Source organism: Amblyomma mixtum, chromosome 10 (assembly GCF_055824585.1).
Source record: "Amblyomma mixtum isolate Tamu chromosome 10, ASM5582458v1, whole genome shotgun sequence".
NCBI lineage: Eukaryota > Metazoa > Arthropoda > Arachnida > Ixodida > Ixodidae > Amblyomma > Amblyomma mixtum.
In genome coordinates this window covers 60,124,258-60,143,107 of record NC_143021.1, presented here as the reverse complement: position 1 = coordinate 60,143,107, position 18,850 = coordinate 60,124,258, and the positions used below count along the sequence as shown (strand labels likewise).

At 46.3% G+C, this 18,850-nt stretch overlaps 1 protein-coding gene across 1 annotated transcript in view; it reads right to left on the bottom strand.

Annotated features, from left to right (window-relative positions):
* Positions 1–209: 209 nt before the first annotated feature.
* Positions 210–18,850, bottom strand: part of LOC149325902 (uncharacterized) — a 405,896-nt gene continuing 387,255 nt past the window's right edge. The window contains exons 20-22 of the mRNA XM_089562519.1: positions 11,456–11,566; positions 2,378–2,442; positions 210–443 (exon numbers count right to left, since the gene is read on the bottom strand). Of these exons, the coding sequence (XP_089418645.1) occupies positions 272–443; positions 2,378–2,442; positions 11,456–11,566 (348 nt within the window). The 3' untranslated portion in view covers positions 210–271. The remainder of the gene's footprint in view (positions 444–2,377; positions 2,443–11,455; positions 11,567–18,850) is intronic.

Genomic DNA, 18,850 nt, shown 5'->3' with positions numbered 1-18,850 from the left:
TTCAGAATAGATGAGCGCGCTGTCTACAGGTCCTAGTGCCCGTTGAAATGCTAGCATAGAAGCACCTTTACAACACCAAAAAGATTTTGAAAACGGAAGCTGCTTTCAAACTCTACAGGGTAGCTAAGCGGGCGAGTTGGTGATACATTATGCAAAAAACAGCGCGAAGAAATGGGGACAAAAGGAAGAATGCACAGGAACAAGCGCTGCTCAAACTCTCTTTATAGCCAGACAGCCTTTAGATCTTTTCGGTGCGCTTGACGTGCACGCTTTAATCTAAGATCACTTTCTTGGCATTTCGCCAGCTCTCGACGGTCCACAAAGCTTCATCTTGCTGAGCCATCTCCGGGAAAAGGCCAGGGCAGGCGGGCTTAAACACGTCTCTCCTCTTGTCGCAAAGCATGCTTTGACCCAGCAGCTTGCTGTGTAGAACCAGGGCCACTCTGCATGAAAAACAGAAAAAGTTTCATCAAGCATCCATGTGCTTGTGTTTTGGAGTGGACATCCTCTCCTGGAAGAGAAGAGGTGGCAACACCTCCTAACAGCAAACACGCCCCTAAAACTGTCTATGCACATCTATAAGGGTTGCGACAAGAAAGAATAACACAGTAATAATTTGCACCGGATTGGGGGATTCCAATTGCAATTTTCTAAGGTCATTGAACTTGTTTAAAAGCTTTGCGCGCTTCATGCACACCCTGCGATCTTCTTCTTGCGACTTGTTTTTTTACCTCTCCTGTTTCAAGTTACCTGTACACAGTTTCTGGTTACCTTTACCACTTTCTTGGAGAAAATAACATAACGCCTGTACAACATGGTTTCAGAGAGGGAGTGCCCAGCGTGATTTGAAACTGTCCATGATAGAGCGAGGATGTTAATAACCTAGAACTATTAGCATCACTGGGTACATCGTTGATTTAATTATTGCTTACATAAAACACAGGACAAAGTATATAGCCGTTCATGGCTGGACATGTATAAAGCTTCCTGTTAGGCATGGCGTACCAGATGGGAGCGACTTAAAGAAGCTGCGTTTTCTAATTTATCTTAATGAACTTCAAGCTAGTTTCCGAGGATGTATCTCAAGGTTTCCGCGGATTGCTATATTCTTTTTATGAGAATAAATTAACAGACTGGTCATTACGTCTAATGGGATTCGATTTTAGCACTTGTTAATGCGTTAAAAGGGTTATTGAACTGAGCTTATACAAAACTGTCCTTTTGACAATATCGCGTAAAAAAACATTTGCGTCCTTCTGAGCCTGCGAAATTAATTATAGAGGTGACACATCAGAAATAATCGCACAAAAGCCTAACAAACGATTCAACACGGACAGAGTTTGAAGCAGTTTTGCTGGATTGCTAACAACATTTCACCAAGATTAGATCACCAAGGCTGTGTACAAAACATTTACTACGACGATCGCGTGGCATACTCGACTTCCTGCAAGCTACGATATCATTCTGTGCGCGTAAGGCGATGGCTACAAGATGTTCCGTTAAATGAGCCAAGTCTCAAACGCATTACTGGAGCCCCGTGAACATACTCGCAATGTAATTACTGGGACGAGACTCCTCTGACTGCCAAGAAAAAGCCAATATCAAAGCGGTTGAGCATCGGGCTACTGAACATTCTTTAATCAACACTCTATACCGGATCCTGATTGAAAGGCATTTTTTCCAGAAATATACGGTGTGTTTAACTTTATAAGGCTGTCAGGATTGCTAAACACAAACGACGGGCGGTACACGTTAGCTCATTTTTCACAGAGGGCGAACCTAAAGGATAATTTTGCCGCAGCCATTCTAACTACCGCTAGTTACTTCACAGTCCCCTTAGTTAATAGGCACCATTCTATGCCATATATGGTTCGCACAGAATAGTACCAAGAGATCAGCTCCTGCTGATCGGTACCAATCGGCAAATCGGTAGCCACAGCTTACTTCAATGACCCTGGCGCAGAATATCCTCCACGTTCAATGCAGCGAGTAATGTAGTTCTCGCTCTCTCTGCCCCGGCATTTTCATCCGAAACACCGCATCCTCGCAGTCTGGAGCATTGCTACTTTAAGCATCTTGAAAGCAATTGGCAGTACTCAGCACTTCATAGTTGCAAACAGTACTAATTACTCCCAAGGAATCGGCGGTAGCATGTCGAGAGTGTACATGTCACACAAGAGTTCATAACGCAAGAGTTGCGCACCCAGAGACTGGCTCGCTGTCTGTTTGGGGAACCTCGTTGCGTTTGTGAAAGGCTAATTGGACGTAAGCAACGCACAAAAAACAGTCTGAACGCAGTCGCTTTCCAACTTTCTTCAGGTTCAAATGTACAGCGCGCTACCAACTCCTCAAAACTTCTCTGTGAGTGAAAACTTACCTTTTAGGAGCCAGTTCTTGGTCTTTTTTGGAAGCAAACTTGGGATTCGCTCTGTGGCAGAGACCCTGAGGACAAAAAGATAACATACTCTATTGTTACACTATTTGAAACAGGCCAGCTGTCTAAAAGACTGAAAAGAGCGTCAAAATTCGCTACGAAGAAAGAAAAATATTCCTGACTACTGCAGTACACCAAAAGGACTCAACACGCACTTGCTAGTTATGAAATTTATTCTCAACAATCTGGCAGTGAATGCCTACTTTCATTTATCCAACGATGCAAACATCTCACACCCTGCGGCGGTGGGCCACGGTCGCGGCACGTTCAAAATATCCGCAGTGAAGGCACATGCATGATTTGTTCATCGCTGTATTCCGAGAAGGAGCGCGGGGGTCGAGAATGGTAGCAAGTACACAGTGCGTCAGCTGTGAATCCACAAATGTCGCTGGATTGACCTCCATATCTGCTTGTGTGATGAAGCTGTCTAGCAGCGTTATAATTCAGAAGTTCCAAGAAACCTTGGGTTTTCAAAAACACAGCTGAAATCTAGCTCGGGCAACTTAGTACTTCTAGTATACAGGGTGTTTCACCCAGGACTTTGCACAATTTTAAAAAATAGGCTTTTAGAGTTAGAACTTTTTTTGGCCTTAGCATCATGAGCATTGTAGTACATCAAACTAAAGCTAAGACGTGCTAACTAGCCGCCTCTATAACTACTTGTACAAGTGCGTCTTCAAAGCTCAGGTCAGAGGCCGTTGATCGAAGACGCGTCACGGCAGGCCCACACCCAGGAGTCGCTAAGGAACCAGCACAGCACTTCGTTCACCTCTTCGTCGCACCGCGTAAACGGCTTCCGGTTGTTCTCATTGCATAATATTGAACAGTGAACTTTATAAGTATTACTGGTAGACTCCTTAATTATTGAGAGGGGTGTACCCCACTGTAAGTAATATCCACATCATCATCATCATCATCATCATCAGCCTGACTACACCCACTGCAGGGCAAAGGCCTCTCCCATGTCTCTCCAATTAACCCTGTCCTTTGCCAGTTGCCGCCACTGTATCCCCGCATACTTCTTAATCTCATCCGCCCACCTAACTTTCTGCCGTCCCCTGCTACGTTTGCTTTCTCTCGATATCCACTCCGTTACCCTTAAGGACCATATATATATGGACCTTATATATCCATATAAGTTCTTGCAATTTTAAAAACGCGGTTGCCCTCGAAGCCGTAGCCAAAGAAAATCTGGCTATAGTGTTGCAAAAAACATGAGCTTTCGAGAAGCTTGCAGGCAAAGCAACCTCTCCAGTGCACGTAAGTGGTTGAAATAGCCAAAACTTTGGCCACCAATCCTACGGTAACCGCGTTTTTGGAATTCTATAAGCTGATATGGATATTACTTATGTTGCGCTGCACAACTAAATAATGAACGAGCGTAGCCATAATAGTTAAAGTTCACTGTTTAATATTAGTTAAGCAGACAGCTAGTTAGCAGGTTTCACCTGTATTTTGATGTACTACTATGCCGATAGCAATGCTATGCCGAAAAAAGCTTTCTAACTCGAAAATCTTGTTTTTAAAAATGGTTTAAATTCTAGGTGAAACACTCTGTACACCGAGTTTATTGGTTCGATTTATCTTCCTAATCTGATGCGTCAGTGTGCGAGAACAACTCAAGAAGAAAGAATACAGTTCCGTCAATAATTCCCCATGCTCAGCAATATGAACTTTGGTATGAATAAACAACGATCACGACACTGTGGTAACAACGCGCCACTCTGTCTTCACGGTAATCACTGAGCTCTGGTGAGTAATTCACGTTTATATTTGCACTTATAGAGGGCAAAGAATTTCGAATGTTTTATGAGGAGTCTGCGAGGAGGACGTGCTACGGGAGCACAGTACCAGATGCCCCCTTTGATGACTCCTTTTCGTTCTGCCCTGCTCCTGCCTGAGAAGTGGACACTTGACACCTGCTCTGGACCTGCCCCTCTCCGCAAGCTATCAGGCGGAGAAAAGAATAGTCAAGCCCTGCAGCATGTCTATTTTTGAGAGCGACGAAGGGAAACGAAATGATGTGCTGCCACACGAATAGGTAGATTGGACACTTGCGCCGCCATTACCGTAACACGTCGTCAGCGAATATTCTGTTTGCACCGAGGTTCCTGCGTGTCTCGTGTCCTTGGCTTTGATTTTGTGAGGAAAAAAGGGCTGCATTTCCTCACGCTCGAGAACTTAGGAAAGGACATATTGGCTACTTGAGAAACAAACCTTCCATCGCCTTGAGCATGGCTTCTACCCCCTTGCCATTAAATACTTCATTGTGTCAATTGAAATGCTAATTATTAAATCTGGGATAACTAGCCAACTGAGTAAGAATATTTTTTTATGAAACGACGCGCAACTCGCAAAGAGTTTAGTCCTCATATGTTTTCTTTTTTTTATTTAAAGCTTCGCATATTTATGATTTTTTTTCTGGTCACTGGATGTCCCTGCTCGTAAGGGGATTTATTATTCAAAACAAAAAAAAACATCATTCCTGCCCGGATTGCTGTTTTCTTGCTCTGTCGGCCAACACTAGTACTAATTATTCGCATATTACTCGTCTTGCATTAATCAATAGATTGTCCTGAGGAAAGGACCAATAACGTCACATTTTTGGAGGAACTAAAATGAATAGGAAAAATTAAATTGCTGTGTAATTTTAAGGAAGCAGGATAAGCTAAAACTTCTTATTTGATATCTTTTTTAGCATACGAAATATCAGATTTTTTTTCTATACAATATCCGCTGTCTCATTTGTGTGAGAACAGTTTTTTGATACAGAAAATGGCATTTGTATGAACATATACATGTGCGAAATGGAGCTCTTCTAAGTCGGGAAAAAATAAGGAATCAGATACGCCGATTTCCTTAAGCCATACACTGCTTATTACTGGTCACCTGGCACCAGCTAAAAGGCACCCAGTGTTTTGTCTTGACCCAAATTTAGCTCTAGGAGCTATGCGACTACCCTGAATTGCACATACTCGATTAGATTTGTTGCGATTTCACGATCAGTATACATATTTTTGGCTCTGGACCTCGAATTTAACAGTTTCTGCATTGACTTAAGGCAAAGAATCTCTGCTTGAAGCAATGAACCTGCACTAGTCAGCCTATGTTTACCATCATGCTGTTGAATTCTGGCAGTGCCGCACAGCGGAGGGCCCAGCGTCTGTGTGGAGGCTGCTTAGAGTCTACTATAAATTCTTATTTTTCGCAACCGTCGGTCTCAGCAGCATGCACAGACGAGATGAGGGTGCTTACAGATCGCAGCTATACACTGGTTGAGGCAGAAAAAAAATGCCTCCATGGGACGAAAGAAAGCGCAAATGAGTGTCCTCAGTTTTGTTTAGGAGCGTGCTAAAATGCGCTTATTTGCATTTCGACGCCGAAAATGTACAGGATGAATGCAATGGTTACTTTTAATCATGGCTGCATAACCAAAAGGGGCATTTTTATGTCAATTGGTGTTACACGGATGGTACACCATGATACACGGATGATACACGGTGCAGCGGCAGTTTCAGGCCGACTGGCAATGAGCACTTTGCGGAAAGTTCTACAGAGCACATCTCATATACGGCCAAGAAAGAAAGGCAGCAAATAGTTTAGAAAAGTAAGGATTATTAGGGTGACTACCGGGCTGGTGGCTATTGAAGTCAGTGTTGAGAGCAGTTTTTTAATGGAGCTCTTTTTTCACTTATAGCCAATTATATCAAAACAAATTTTCCAGCATTTGATCCTTTTTCTCAGGAAATGCAAGCTCTAGAATCTTCATTTTCGCCCAATACAGAAGAAAGACAAGGGAAAGTCTACTGAACGAGAATTATGCAAATTAATGCAGGGAATTTTGTTTCAGAGGGGGTTTATTGCAGATTTAGGCTAACACTTTGCAAGGAACCATAAAAAACAGCCAAGAATAGAAAACAGCTAATTCAGTTTTTCTGATTCAGAAAAGAATAATGAAAAGCTGATTACAAAGATACCAGTCTCAATGCTCTAACCCCAGCAGATCCTGAGAAAATTCCTTCAGAACATAGCGGGTATAGGGCCTATCCTGTTCCCTTAGAGGGAAACTGCATAGGTTTTAGAAATCAACGAGCTTAGGAGAGTGGAATGTGTGAAACTTGCGAAGTCTTTTTCGGCTAGCACTTGAAATAGTGAAGTAGTCGCCGATTAAAATTTGGACGCCCTTCAAGCTTTTCCGCAGCGCACAACGCCAAGGGGGGGGGGGGGGCGCTTGATGACGTCATCGAAGGTATCGGTACATTTCCACCGCACAAACGTCTGCTTTCAAGGTAAAGAACCAATGCCACCGAAGGTAAACCATGCCGAGAGTTGTTTGGCAACGTCTAACGAGTTAGGGCCGGGTGTTGGTGACGATAGCGGTAATTTGAATTCATACCTTCTGTGACGTCACGCTGAATTTTCGTGCACTCCTTCGATGCATTGAGGAGAAGCACAACATTCAATCGTCGATTACGTCACTATTTTAAATGCTAGTGCAAAAACACTTGGCATGCTTTACCTGCAGCTTATAAAGATTTGAATCCTTGAATCTCGCGAAATTGTCAAAAAACTGCTGCAGTTGCCCTTTAAGTACGAGAAAAGCGCAGCAGGAATAGTTGTTTTCTTTTCACTTGCTTTTGGCCCTTGATAGCTATTTTTCTGTAATGTGCCAATAGAAATAATCAAAACTGTTTTCCATCGTGCTGTTATTGTCGGTGACTCATTATAAACGTTTTGCTGCAGTGCGTGCGTGCGTGCGTGCGCGTGTGCGTGCGTGCGCGTGTGCGCGTGTGAACGTGTGCGTGTTGTGCGTGTGCGTGTGCGTGTGCCTGCGCGCGTGTGTGTGTGTGTGTGTGCGCGTGCGTGTGCGCGTGCGTGTGTGTGTGTGTGTGTGTGTGCGTGCGTGCGTGCGTACGTGTGTGTGTGTGTGTGTGTGTGTGTGTGTGTGTGTGTGTGTGTGTGTGTGTGTGTGTGTGTGTGTGTGTGTGTGTGTGTGTGTGTGTGTGTGTGTGTGTGTGTGTGTGTGTGTGTGTGTGTGTGTGTGTGTGTGTGTGTGTGTGTGTGTGTGTGTGTGTGTGTGTGTGTGTGTGTGTGAACCCGATAAAATTCCTACCCACCCTGGCCACCGCTGCGGGGGAAAAAATCAAAAAGTAGTGTAGCGTTGTTAGTGATAGTTTTTCAAAATATGGCTTAATACGAACCGGCACAGTACAAGGCGCCATCATAGGGAGACTTTCCTTCCTGCTACGTAATATTAATAGACTAAATTCTTAACGCTCATGATATAATAGTGTACGATGAATAGTGGGAGATGATTTACAGGTAAACACTGAAAAAACGGTTAATATGGGCACTCTTTGGCTGAACGAGTGATCAGCGTGAAAATAAAAGGTCAGTGGGAAAAAACTAGATTGCACTTGTTCTCGCTTAGTAGACGTTTTTTAATTTTGCATTGCTCTGTCTTCTATCAGCATTTAAATATAAACCAGCCGGCCAAAATAACTACAATTCTGAAAGCTTTAGCTATGAAACAAAGTAACATTGGTTTCAGAAGTGTAATGCAACATAATGAGCACGGACCTTTCCCAAGTTATATTTAACTAAAATTTGCTGTGCAATAAGCACCATAACTATGCGAAAAAAGTTGCAATATACAACGGAATCGTCAATTACTTTATGCTCGGTGTGCACTTTTTTTTCACTTCTGGACTTCCTCCTTCAGTACTGCCTAATAGTTTGGGGTAGCCGAAGGCAAATATGTGAGCTCTGTTTCTATTACTAACAAGATCAATTAGAGTTATTGCTGACATTCCTTACTTTGATGCCACATTTCTGCATCTAAATACACTGCGGCTTGCCGTTTATTCCAACCGCCTATTTTCACAACCGCCATTTTTAGTGTAGAGTCCTCGTAAACGTGCACTGCTGAAGCCACAGACTTCAAGTAGTCGCGTCAAGCCTGCAAGGCTCCCAGCCTCGCGGACCTACGGCTGAAACAGTCTGGACTTAGATCTGGGCTTTAGATTGCAATAGCAAGACTGCTTCAAGTGAAAATTATTTGAACTTTTGCCTGGTCCGATCCTCATCAGTTTCCTATGAAAATAAAACCCGTGATGGATTGAAAAAAAGGGATGCATAAAAAGGCGATATTGTATTGACTTAATTTTCTTACTCTTACACTTACTCTTAAGGACTTAGCATCGGCCAATGACTACGTCGTCAGACGAAGCCTGACAAAAAACAGCTTAGTCAAGCTGCACTAGGCTTTCTGCGCGTGCAAAGCTTTGATCGCCCTTCAGGAACGGAGAAAGCCAACTTAATGCGGAGCTAAACTTAAGCGTTCACTTGACCCTTCAGAACTGGCTGCCAAAAAAAGAGATAAGGGGAGTCATTGCGCAGCGCTCGCTAGGTGCATGTTACTCTCCCAGCTCCTTTGAGGCCTTACCGTTACGTGGTCTTGCCGTTACGTGGGACTTGCCCTGTATCTCGAAGCGCGTAATGCTCCATCTCGCTCATCAAGATCTTGAAAATGCGCTATTAAAAAAAAAACGTTTGTCTCCTTCCTAGAGGTCTCACGCTAACTCAAGAGGAGGTACAGTCTAGGGGCTGTAGTGTTTCGGTGATTATTTTCAGTTTTCCTTAAAATGTCTGGGACGATAACTGATACAGCTGTGTCACAATCTCTCCGGTGTTTAAAGTGTTTAAAGAAACGCAGTGTTTAAAAGAAATATGAAAACTTTGCTGCGTTCTGATATCACCGCTCTCAGACTAGTGGACGTCACTTCAACAAAATCTCCATTCTTGGAAGTACTTCCTAATATATATGACTTGCAATAGCAAAAACAAGGCTCCGGAATCAGGATATTAATTTGAGGAAAATTAAGCTATTGATATTCCTTAGAGGAGAGAGATACCTCTTACAAAATCGTAAATTTCGCATTCAAATTAATGCGTAATAAGCACCTATTTATTATTATTTTTATTGTGTTATTTTCATCCACAACTATTAACAAAATGTGAGTGAACACTGTATGTAAATAACGTGCCACACAAAATATGCATCAGGAGCTCAGTTCAGTTCCAGCAGCTATGATTCATAATTACTAATCACAGATGGGAAATCAGATCAGACGTTAGCTTCTTTCATTCTTATTTAACTGTTTCTGCCAATAAGAAAATTTTGTGGTGGAGGCAAAATTTTCGCATCCTGTGGCATTGAACTGAAATAAAAGTAAAAAAAATAACGCGTCAATTACATGAGATAATCTATGCGAAGCGTATAGCACGACTGCAAAACAAGATGAACTGAACATTACAACTTAAACGTCAGCTTGCTACAGATAGATTACCTTGAGATTGATAGAAAGACCTTGCCCCCAATATCAGTGTATCGCAGACATGCACTGCATAAAATGAAAACTCAAATCTCGAAAGCACTACTAATTTAAAAATTATCGCATCGTGTGGCACACAAAAGTTGGTACCAACAAAAAAAGTTGGAAACTATTGCGTCAGCTACACGAGACCAGCTGCGCGAAGCGTATTGCATGACTGCGAAAAAAGCTGAGGTAAAATACGTTGAGATTGCTAGAAAACGCTGTGCCCCTAATATCAGTGTATCGCAGTCATCCACTGCATGAAATATAAACTGAATAAATATGAAAGAATTACTGATCTTCAAGTTCAGTTCCTAAAATGAATGTCCCCTGCAATAATTAGGGCTATCATGACTCAAAAAGAACAAAAACGGAATGCCGCACGCGGGAAAAAAAATTACTCCCGTGCACATTGCTATGAAAGGCAGTTTTCACAGAAGATGATCGTAGCCTTTTTAGGGTGTACACTTCAGATCACGGACTCCTGAAGTAATATCCGGCGATCAAGGCAGACAATAAATTTCCAGCATAATACTGCTATTATGAAAACTTAAGCGCTAAAAATGGCTACGCTAAAATTGTCCTCCGCTTTCTTTAAGAACTACATAAATATTTCAGTATGGTGCGCTGTTAATAAATTTTATCAAATTATTGTCCTTTCATAGGCAGTATAATTTACTAAGCAATTATTAGGAGGAAAACATACCTCCTTTTAAAAAAATGCACCGCATGTCAACTCCTCTTTACGTTCAAACCGAGTTCTTCAAAAGAAAAACTATTTTATCGCATAGATATGTCGAGTTTCAACGCTCACGTAGTTAACGGGTCTGGTACCTGACGGATCCTTACGCAACAATAAATTACAGAATAACCTACCATTTAGTAAAGAAAAAATCACTGCCACCAAATCCTCTCTATTCTGGCGCTTTTCCCCTCAAGAAGATTTGAGAATCCGTCGACCTGCGCTTTTTAGTATTTTTTTTTTACTAAGCCTTAACGTTTTTATGAATTCATGAAAACCTCTGAGATTATCTTCAAGTTCAGCCCTTCTAACCTGTATTTAAACACAGGGCTTTACTGTATACAGAAACACTGGCAACAAACATCGGGCTGCTATGAAGCATATATTCATCATTGTTTTTAGCGTACGGCATTACGCCACCATTAATTTGAACCTCATCGTCTGTACGAGTTTAAATGCGTTTCCCGCGAAGAATTCAACGTATTGCCCATTTCAGTAATAGCTCGAAAAGATTTTCATTGCGATGTCAATTGTGGGAGTTTAGTCTGAAACAACTTTCTCTTGACCGGCTTTTTTTTCTGTCCTTTCTTCTCGAGACATATTGGATGCACTTGCATAGTTCGATTTACTGTTGCCGGGAAATTTATTTTATATTAGATGAGAACTAGCGTGCCTGAATGTCGATCCCAAAACAATGGTATGTGCTTCTGCAAAATGACTGTGACGGTATGACTTTGACTGAAACCAAATTAAAGAGATCACACGCAGATAGCGTTGAACGGCTGTTCTCTTGTAAGATTAGTGTTTACTTCGATTTTGCACCAAATGATTTTCCATCAAGGAGCTGCACTTAATGCTGGCGAATTAACTGGGGCTAGTAGGAGGCCGATGCAGCAGACTTACGTTGGCGGCCGTAATGAAGAAGATCATTTCCTCGCTGATGAACTTGATATACCCAAGCCTGAGCTGCGTATCTTTGTTCTGGGTCGCATGGTTGTAGGCTACTCTCCAAACCTGTGAAGAAGCCAAGAGACGTCGCAAAGTTTTTATTACCCAGCAATCAGTATGCAACGTCCTATTCCTTTAAACATTTTCACCAAAAAGAGAAAACATCGGCGTGAATTAACGGACATCACGTATGGCACGGCTGCTTCAGAAGCATTGGCTCAATCGGCAATCTGAGTTGTTGAAAACACTAACACAGGTGCTAAGCCACGCCTCAAGAGTGGCCGCCCACCGCCAGGGCTTGACTCCGAAGAGCCGTCTAGCCACGCAGCTATGGAGCACAAGCCCACCGGAAAACTGGTGGCATGTTAATCGTGGCACCCTGCAAGACACCGGTTCCTTGATCGTCTGAATGCGGAATCTCTTTGGGAGTCATTTTGGAGCTGTTGTCCTTTTATCTTAAACCTAGTGTTGCTCAAATGGTAAGGCCGGCTGCTAACTAAAAAATCAGCGGTATGTATTGGGTCTTAAGTGGCTCCGGTACTAAGTACTATTTTAATTCGCTTTTTGAGGAGCACAGTGACAAAGAATGCTCGCCAACCTTTCGAGGTGCTAAAAAAACGTGGCCGAAAACATTGTCCAGGTAAAATAGACATGTGGACCCTTTAAATCCCCGAAACAAGCAGCCCATCACGCTTTCGAAAGTAGCTGGTGCATTGCAGAGACCAAATGGCGCGACTTTAATATGATATATCCGTCCGGTACGACCAATGCGGTGTGTTTACGCTCCTTGTCATCAACTGCAATATGCCAAGTATGAAGAGGGTGGCACGCTGCTTGTAACCGCTCATACGACGCATTCGGAAGCAGGGCATCGCGTGCCAAGCAACATAGCTGCGGCAGCGGCTGAACTAAGATGCACAGTTGAATACCGGAAGGGGCACTTGGTTTTCAGACATGGTTACAAATGCATGTGCAAGAGCAACTTTCTGCCTGAGGAGCACATCAGGGGCTCGAGTAATCATGTAGTCACCATCTCAAACTGGCGGGAGAGACGAGAAACGGACATAAATGGCGTTTTCGGGGTCCAAGAGGACAGAGTCGACGGTGAACTTGGTGCATAATTGGATCAGGAGGCACCGCTGGAAGAGGTAGGGTGAGTTGAACCACGCTTGGGGCGCAATCGTAAGGGCGGAATGGTCAGAGAGAAAGTCAGTGCCGAGGATGAGTTGTGAAGGCAGTGTTCGGGGACAGCAAAGAGCACAGAATGATGGCGGCCGGCGAATGACACAAGAGCAGTACACATTCAAATGATGGTAGAGGTAGCCCCATCTGCGACACGGACAACTGTTGGGGGGCCAGGAGTGAGTACTTGCCTTAGGCGAAGAGGAAGACAAGGATTCATGACGGAGATGTGCGCTGCGCTGTCGATCAGAGCAACACCAGGGCACCGTCCACGTTTGGTGCTTTCGTTTGGTGCTTTCTTCGCTCAGAAAATCAGAGCGGTGAAAAGAGTCAGAAAGAGTACGCGTAGTGGTCGTTAACAAGATTTAGCAGAAGAGCGATATTGTGAGGTTGCGCGCTAAAGCGGTTAGTTAGGTTCTGCGAGCAGAGGCCATGTGCTTGATTGGATGAGTTGAAGCTTAGAAACTGACCCAAAAAGATAGTTGAGTTAGGCTTTCAGAAGTGAGTGAAAGAAGCTTATTGAATAGGCTAATAAGAGAGGAAAAAGAGGCTCGAGAAGAAGCAGAGAAGCTGTCGTTGGAGAGAGAAATAGAATGACACAGGAAGAAGCCGAAAGGTCGTTTGAAAGGGTATATGAAATGCTGAGGAAACTTGATGCGATAAAGTGTTTGAGGTACGCAACGGAATCCGTGCGGCTTTCATCGGAGAGGTCGGGTGGAAGAATGTAAAGGTTGATTATTTGGCAACCATAGAAGAGGTTGTAGCTAGCTCCACAGGCCGGAGTTTGGATCTGGAGCAGCCAGCTCCTAGAGCTCCTAGGCCTGAATGTACTTATACGAGTAATTTCTCAGGGACCCTTTGTCAGGGAAGTGATAGCGTAGCTGCTACCGAGGTAGTACACGGAAGAGAAGTCCAACCTGATGCTTCAGTCAGTGTGTACCTTACGATAGTCTCCTGATGACGACGAAAGAAGTTGGAGGTGCAGCGACAATTCGCAATGCTGCATGTCTTCCAGTGGCAGGGGAGACCGTGAGAAGGAGCGGTCCAGTGTCGAAGATTGCGAAAGCTCCGACGTGACTGTAGTTGAGGAGAGCCCACTCAGTGAAAAGCGAGAGTCTGTTCTACAATTGTGAGACATTCACGCGGCGAGAAAAAACACGGACAAAGGTAGAAGTGACAGGACCTTTGCCCGTGTATTTTCTCGCCGCTGGAATGTCTCACAATTGTACTAGCAACGAACCCTCATGCAGCGCTGTCCTCGCCTATGAGAAAGGCGACATTGTAGTGCTGCCAGTGGAACAGAGTGACGGAAAGCTTTGTGACGAGAGCTCTGAAAGTGACGAAGTGAAAATACAGTGAGAAAGCAGTACTGAGCAGAAGCGAGGACAATGAGTCTCCAGTGGCTAATGAGCCGCTTTTGGAGAAATGAGCACGAGGAAAGGTCTGAAAAATGAAAAATAAGAAAGCATCAGAACGAAAGTTCAGCCGTCGATCAAAACGCAAGCTGAACCAGAACGAGAATGCAACTCGAATTAGCTACTTATAAATGAACCGGGCTTGCCCTGGTGAAGAATCCGAAGAAAAGCAAAAAGAGACCGAAGTGAGCCAAACGACCCCGATGCAGCTGATGTCGAAACGCATAGGCCCCGTAGAAAGCGTTGCAAGAAACTCGAAAGGAAGAGATCTCTGTTGAAGGAAACTGAGTAATTTCAGCGAACATTACAGCGAAGTCAGAAAGAAGCTCAGACAAAAGAGCAGATTGCTCAGTAAGGACTAAGTCTGAGGCGCTAGCGCAAACAGAGGAGCACTCGCCTAGAAGGAAGGCACGAGAAGTGGAGCACTCACCAGCGAACTGGCGCTAAATCTGCTCGCAATAGACGCGTTAGCCACAGTAAAAAAGGAGTTGAAATCTGAGCAGAAAACTTGCGTTTGGAAGAGAAGCCTCCTCAGGGAAAAGAAAAGAAGCAGTACTAATCACAGAAGCGAACCAAGAGTCGAGTTAGATAGAGAACCACGAGTGCAAACGAAAGCTCTAGATAAGCAGCTATGTGCCATGCAGACTGTGAACAGAATGTGGTAATGTAGACGCAAGCACGCCCTGAAATTGTGTGCTTCCTGTTTGGAATTTATTTCCGACGTGTGGCGTTATATAAGTGCATTTTGACACCTGTCAAGTGTAATGTTTGTAAAAACTTCATTTTATTTTACTTTGGCATTTGCAATTCCAGTTTGTGAGCGCATGCATGTCAGCGAGAATTTTGCATGTTTGGAATATTGCAGCAGAATAATCTTAAAGGGAGGGGCAGTGTCACAAAATTCGTCGCACATTCGGAAAGCGGGCGTGGCATGGAAGCAATTTCGCCAGGCAGACGGTGTAGACTTAAGCGTTTTTAGTTCCACTCCAGTTTCCACTCCATTCGCAGAAGTGGAGGTTTCTGGAAACCGGTCTACCCATCTGGCCAATAGGGGCGCGCGCCCTGCGCGAGACTGGGGTTGCAAATGGAGATGTAATCATGTGTATGTGCGCACCTGCCTTGGCGCGAAGAAACGAGCAGACGCGGCGCGCTTATATATTGATACGTGGCGGCTAGAAACAGCAGAGGTAGCCTGCTACGCAAGGGACCGACGACTTGGAGTAGTCTCTCAGCACACAAGCGCGCAACTCTGCGTCATCTTCGTTACAAACCACTTCGTCGTCCTCCGAGCGTCCGTAGCATGACCCCCCCTCGCGGCAAAAGCACCGTCCCGGTGCGCACTACACAGGCCAGCTAGACGGCGAGTTGTAAAGTTTGAGGCGGGACACATGTACGATGTCGGTGCGCGGTGCAGCGGCCGGGGATGGTGGATGTAGCGGGGTGATCTCGTACGTACATATACAGGCCCTTATCGGGCCTGTATATCGCGGGAGCAGTTTTTCACACAGGCCCACACGGCGGGAAGGGACCCAGAGTAACAGAAGGGAGCCAGGAGAGCAGGTGACTTTACGACGGCGACAGTCATGACGGCGTTTCTGAGTGACTTGGGAGGCCGACAGCCGCTGGCGGGCGACAAGACGGGCAGCGTCGGCGCGAGCGATGGCGTCCCGAGCGTAAGGCTTCGGGGAGGCGGTGGCGAGCAGTACACTGTCGAAGGGCAGCAAAGGATCGCGGCTAAAGAGAAGGTAAAAACGGGAGAAACCGGCTGTATCGTGACGCGTAGAATTGTAGGCGAATGTAACAAATGGGAAGCTAATATCCCAGTCGCGGTGATGGTCGGAGACGTACATGGAAATCATGTTGGTGAGGGTACAGTTCAGACGTTCAGTGAGGCCGTTCGTCTGCGGATGGTAGGCCGTGGCGAATTGATGACGGACGGAGCAGGAGCGGAACAGTTCGGCGGCCACTTTGAAAAGAAAGCAGCGGCCACAATCAGTGAGCACGTGACGGGGAGCACCGTAGTGGAGTATGACGTCGTGCAGGAGAAAGTCAGCGACATCAGTTGCGCAGCTGGTTGGGATCGCTCGAGTAATAGCGTAGCGCGTGGAGCAGTCCGTCGCGACCGCGATCCATTTATTTCCCATAGCGGACACCGGAAAAGGGCCGAGCAGGTCAAGGCCGACACGGGAAAACGGGTCTACTGGGATGGGAATCGGTTGAAGGTGTCCGGGAGGTAGAACCGAGGGCGCCTACGTCGTTGGCACAGCTCGCAAGCGGCCACATAACGGCGGACAGAACGGTATAGACCGGGCCAAAAGAAGCGGCGGCGCACGCTGTCGTAGGTGCGGGAGACCCCAAGATGACCGGCAGTGGGAACGTCATGAAGCTGCTCAAGGACGCTGCAGCGCAGGTGTTGAGGGACCACGAGCAAGAGGTCAGCGCCGTCAGGCCGCATATTGCGCCGGTAGAGGACGTTCTCATGGAGCACAAACGGGGCGAGGGAAGCATCACAGCGGTTGGAAGTGAGGCGGTCGATGAGGGAACGTAGAGAATTCAAGCGCTGTTCTTGCTCAATGTTGCGGAAGGCCGAGATGGATAAGACGCAGGCGTCAGCCTCGCATTCGTTGGAGGAAGGCGCATCGACAGGGTAACAGGACAAGCAATCCGCGTCCTGGTGCAAGCGGCCGGACCTGTGAACGACACAAAATATGTACTCTTGAAGGCGAAGAGCCCAGCGGCTCAGCCGGCCAGTAGGGTCTTTGAGCGAAGAAAGCCAGCATAAGGCGTGATGATCCGTTATAACAAAGAAAGGGTGCCCAAACAAGGGCGGAATTTTGCAATAGCCCAAACCAGGGTGAAGAATTCCCGCTCGGTGATAGAATAGTTGCGCTCTGACAAAGAAAGGAGACGGCTGGCGTACGCAATGACGCGAAGCTTGTTGCATTGCTGCTGAGCGAGCCAGTAGGGCACCAATGCCATGGCCGCTCGCATCGGTCCGAAGTTCCGTAGGGGCTGAAGGATCAAAGTGCGCGAACACAGGTGGGGCAGTGAGGGCACTGATAAGGGCTCTGAAGGCGTCAGCTTGGGGGGGGGGGTTCTCGAGAGAACGAGATGTCCTTCTTGAGGAGCGTGCTAAGAGGGCGAGCTATTTCCGCAAAGTTCTCTCAGCAAACCAAAAACCTCTCAGAGACGTCTAGCTAGACTGGATGAACCGGCGGAAATAGGAACACAAGCCGAGGAAGCTGCGCACATCACCGGAGGAGCGCGGAGTAGGAAATGAACGCACGGCACGGACTTTGTCGGGGTCGGGTTGGATTCCAGCAGAATCGATCAAGTGGCCAAGGACCTTGAGCTGACGGCGGCCGAAGGTACATTTCTGCGAGTTCAGCTGAAGACCAGCGCGCCGGAAGACGGCAAGGATGGCTAAAAGGCGATGCAGGTGCCTGTGGAATGTGGACGAAAAAACGATCACGTCATCTAAGAAGCAGAGGCATGTCGTCCACTTAAAACCGCGCAGGAGGGAGTCCATCATGCGCTCGAAGGTCATTGCACAGGCCGAAAGGCATGTTTAAATTGGTACAGGCCGTCCGGGGTGACAAAGGCGGTTTTCTCCCGATCCCGTTCATCGACAGCGATCTGCCAGTACCCTGAGCGAAGATCGATGGAGGAAAAGTAGCTGGCGCCGTACAAGCAGTGGAGAGCGTCGTAAATTGGTGGCAAAAGGTAGACGTCTTTCTTTGTGACGACATTCAGATGGTGGTAATCGACGCAGAATCGCCAGGTTTGATCTTTCTTTTTAAAAAGCACGACAGGGGACGCCCAAGGACTACTCGAAGGCTCGATGATGTTGCGGGCCAAGATCTTTTCCACCTCTGCCTGAATAGCACGGCGCTCTGCGAGAGAGAGCCTATAGGGCCGTCTGTGAATAGGGCGGACCTCGCCGGTGTGAATGCGGTGGGCGAAAACAGAGGTTTGACCGAAGGGACGGTCCCCAAAGTCAAAAACATCGCTCTATAAGGACAAGAGGTTGCGGAGAGCTGTAGAATCAGCAGAGGGCAGATCGGCTGCGATCATCCTGGAAATAGAGTCCTCACGGGAGGGCTGCGATGTAGGCACGTTGGAGACCGCAGTCGTTGGGTCAGGAGCCAGGGCAGAAACTGTGCAATCCGTTAATGGGGACAGATCAGCAAGTTAAATACCGGCGGGAAGTACCTGAGGGGACAGGCTGAAGTTGAGGCCAGGGAGGCAGGTGCAGTTGTTCATGGTGTGGACAATGGTGTGGGGAAAAAGGACGTTACGATTCAGAACCACAGCGGTGATAGGGCAGGCGACGTAGTCTCCATCAGGGACGGGAGGAGAAGGCAACATAGGGATGTAGACAGCAGCTTGTGGCGGGAGACGAGCAAACTCGGTGGATTGACGGCGAGGTGAGCTGGTGGAGTCGTCATTGCATAGGGGCAGATCCAATCGGAGAAGTCCTGAGGAACAGTCAATAAGAGCTTAATGGGCGGTTAAAAAGTCAAGGCCAAGGATTATGTCCTGAGGGCACCTGGACGTTGGACAGAACGGGTATATGACGTCCGGCAATGCTGACTCTCGCAGTGCACATTCTAATCACGGCAGCGGGGCTGCCATCGGAGACGCGAACCGTGGACATGGCGGCAGGCGTTAAAACTTTCTTGAGACGGCGGCGCAAAGAAGAGCTCAGGACAGACACTTGGGCGCCAGTATCAATGAGGGCAAGGACCGGGAA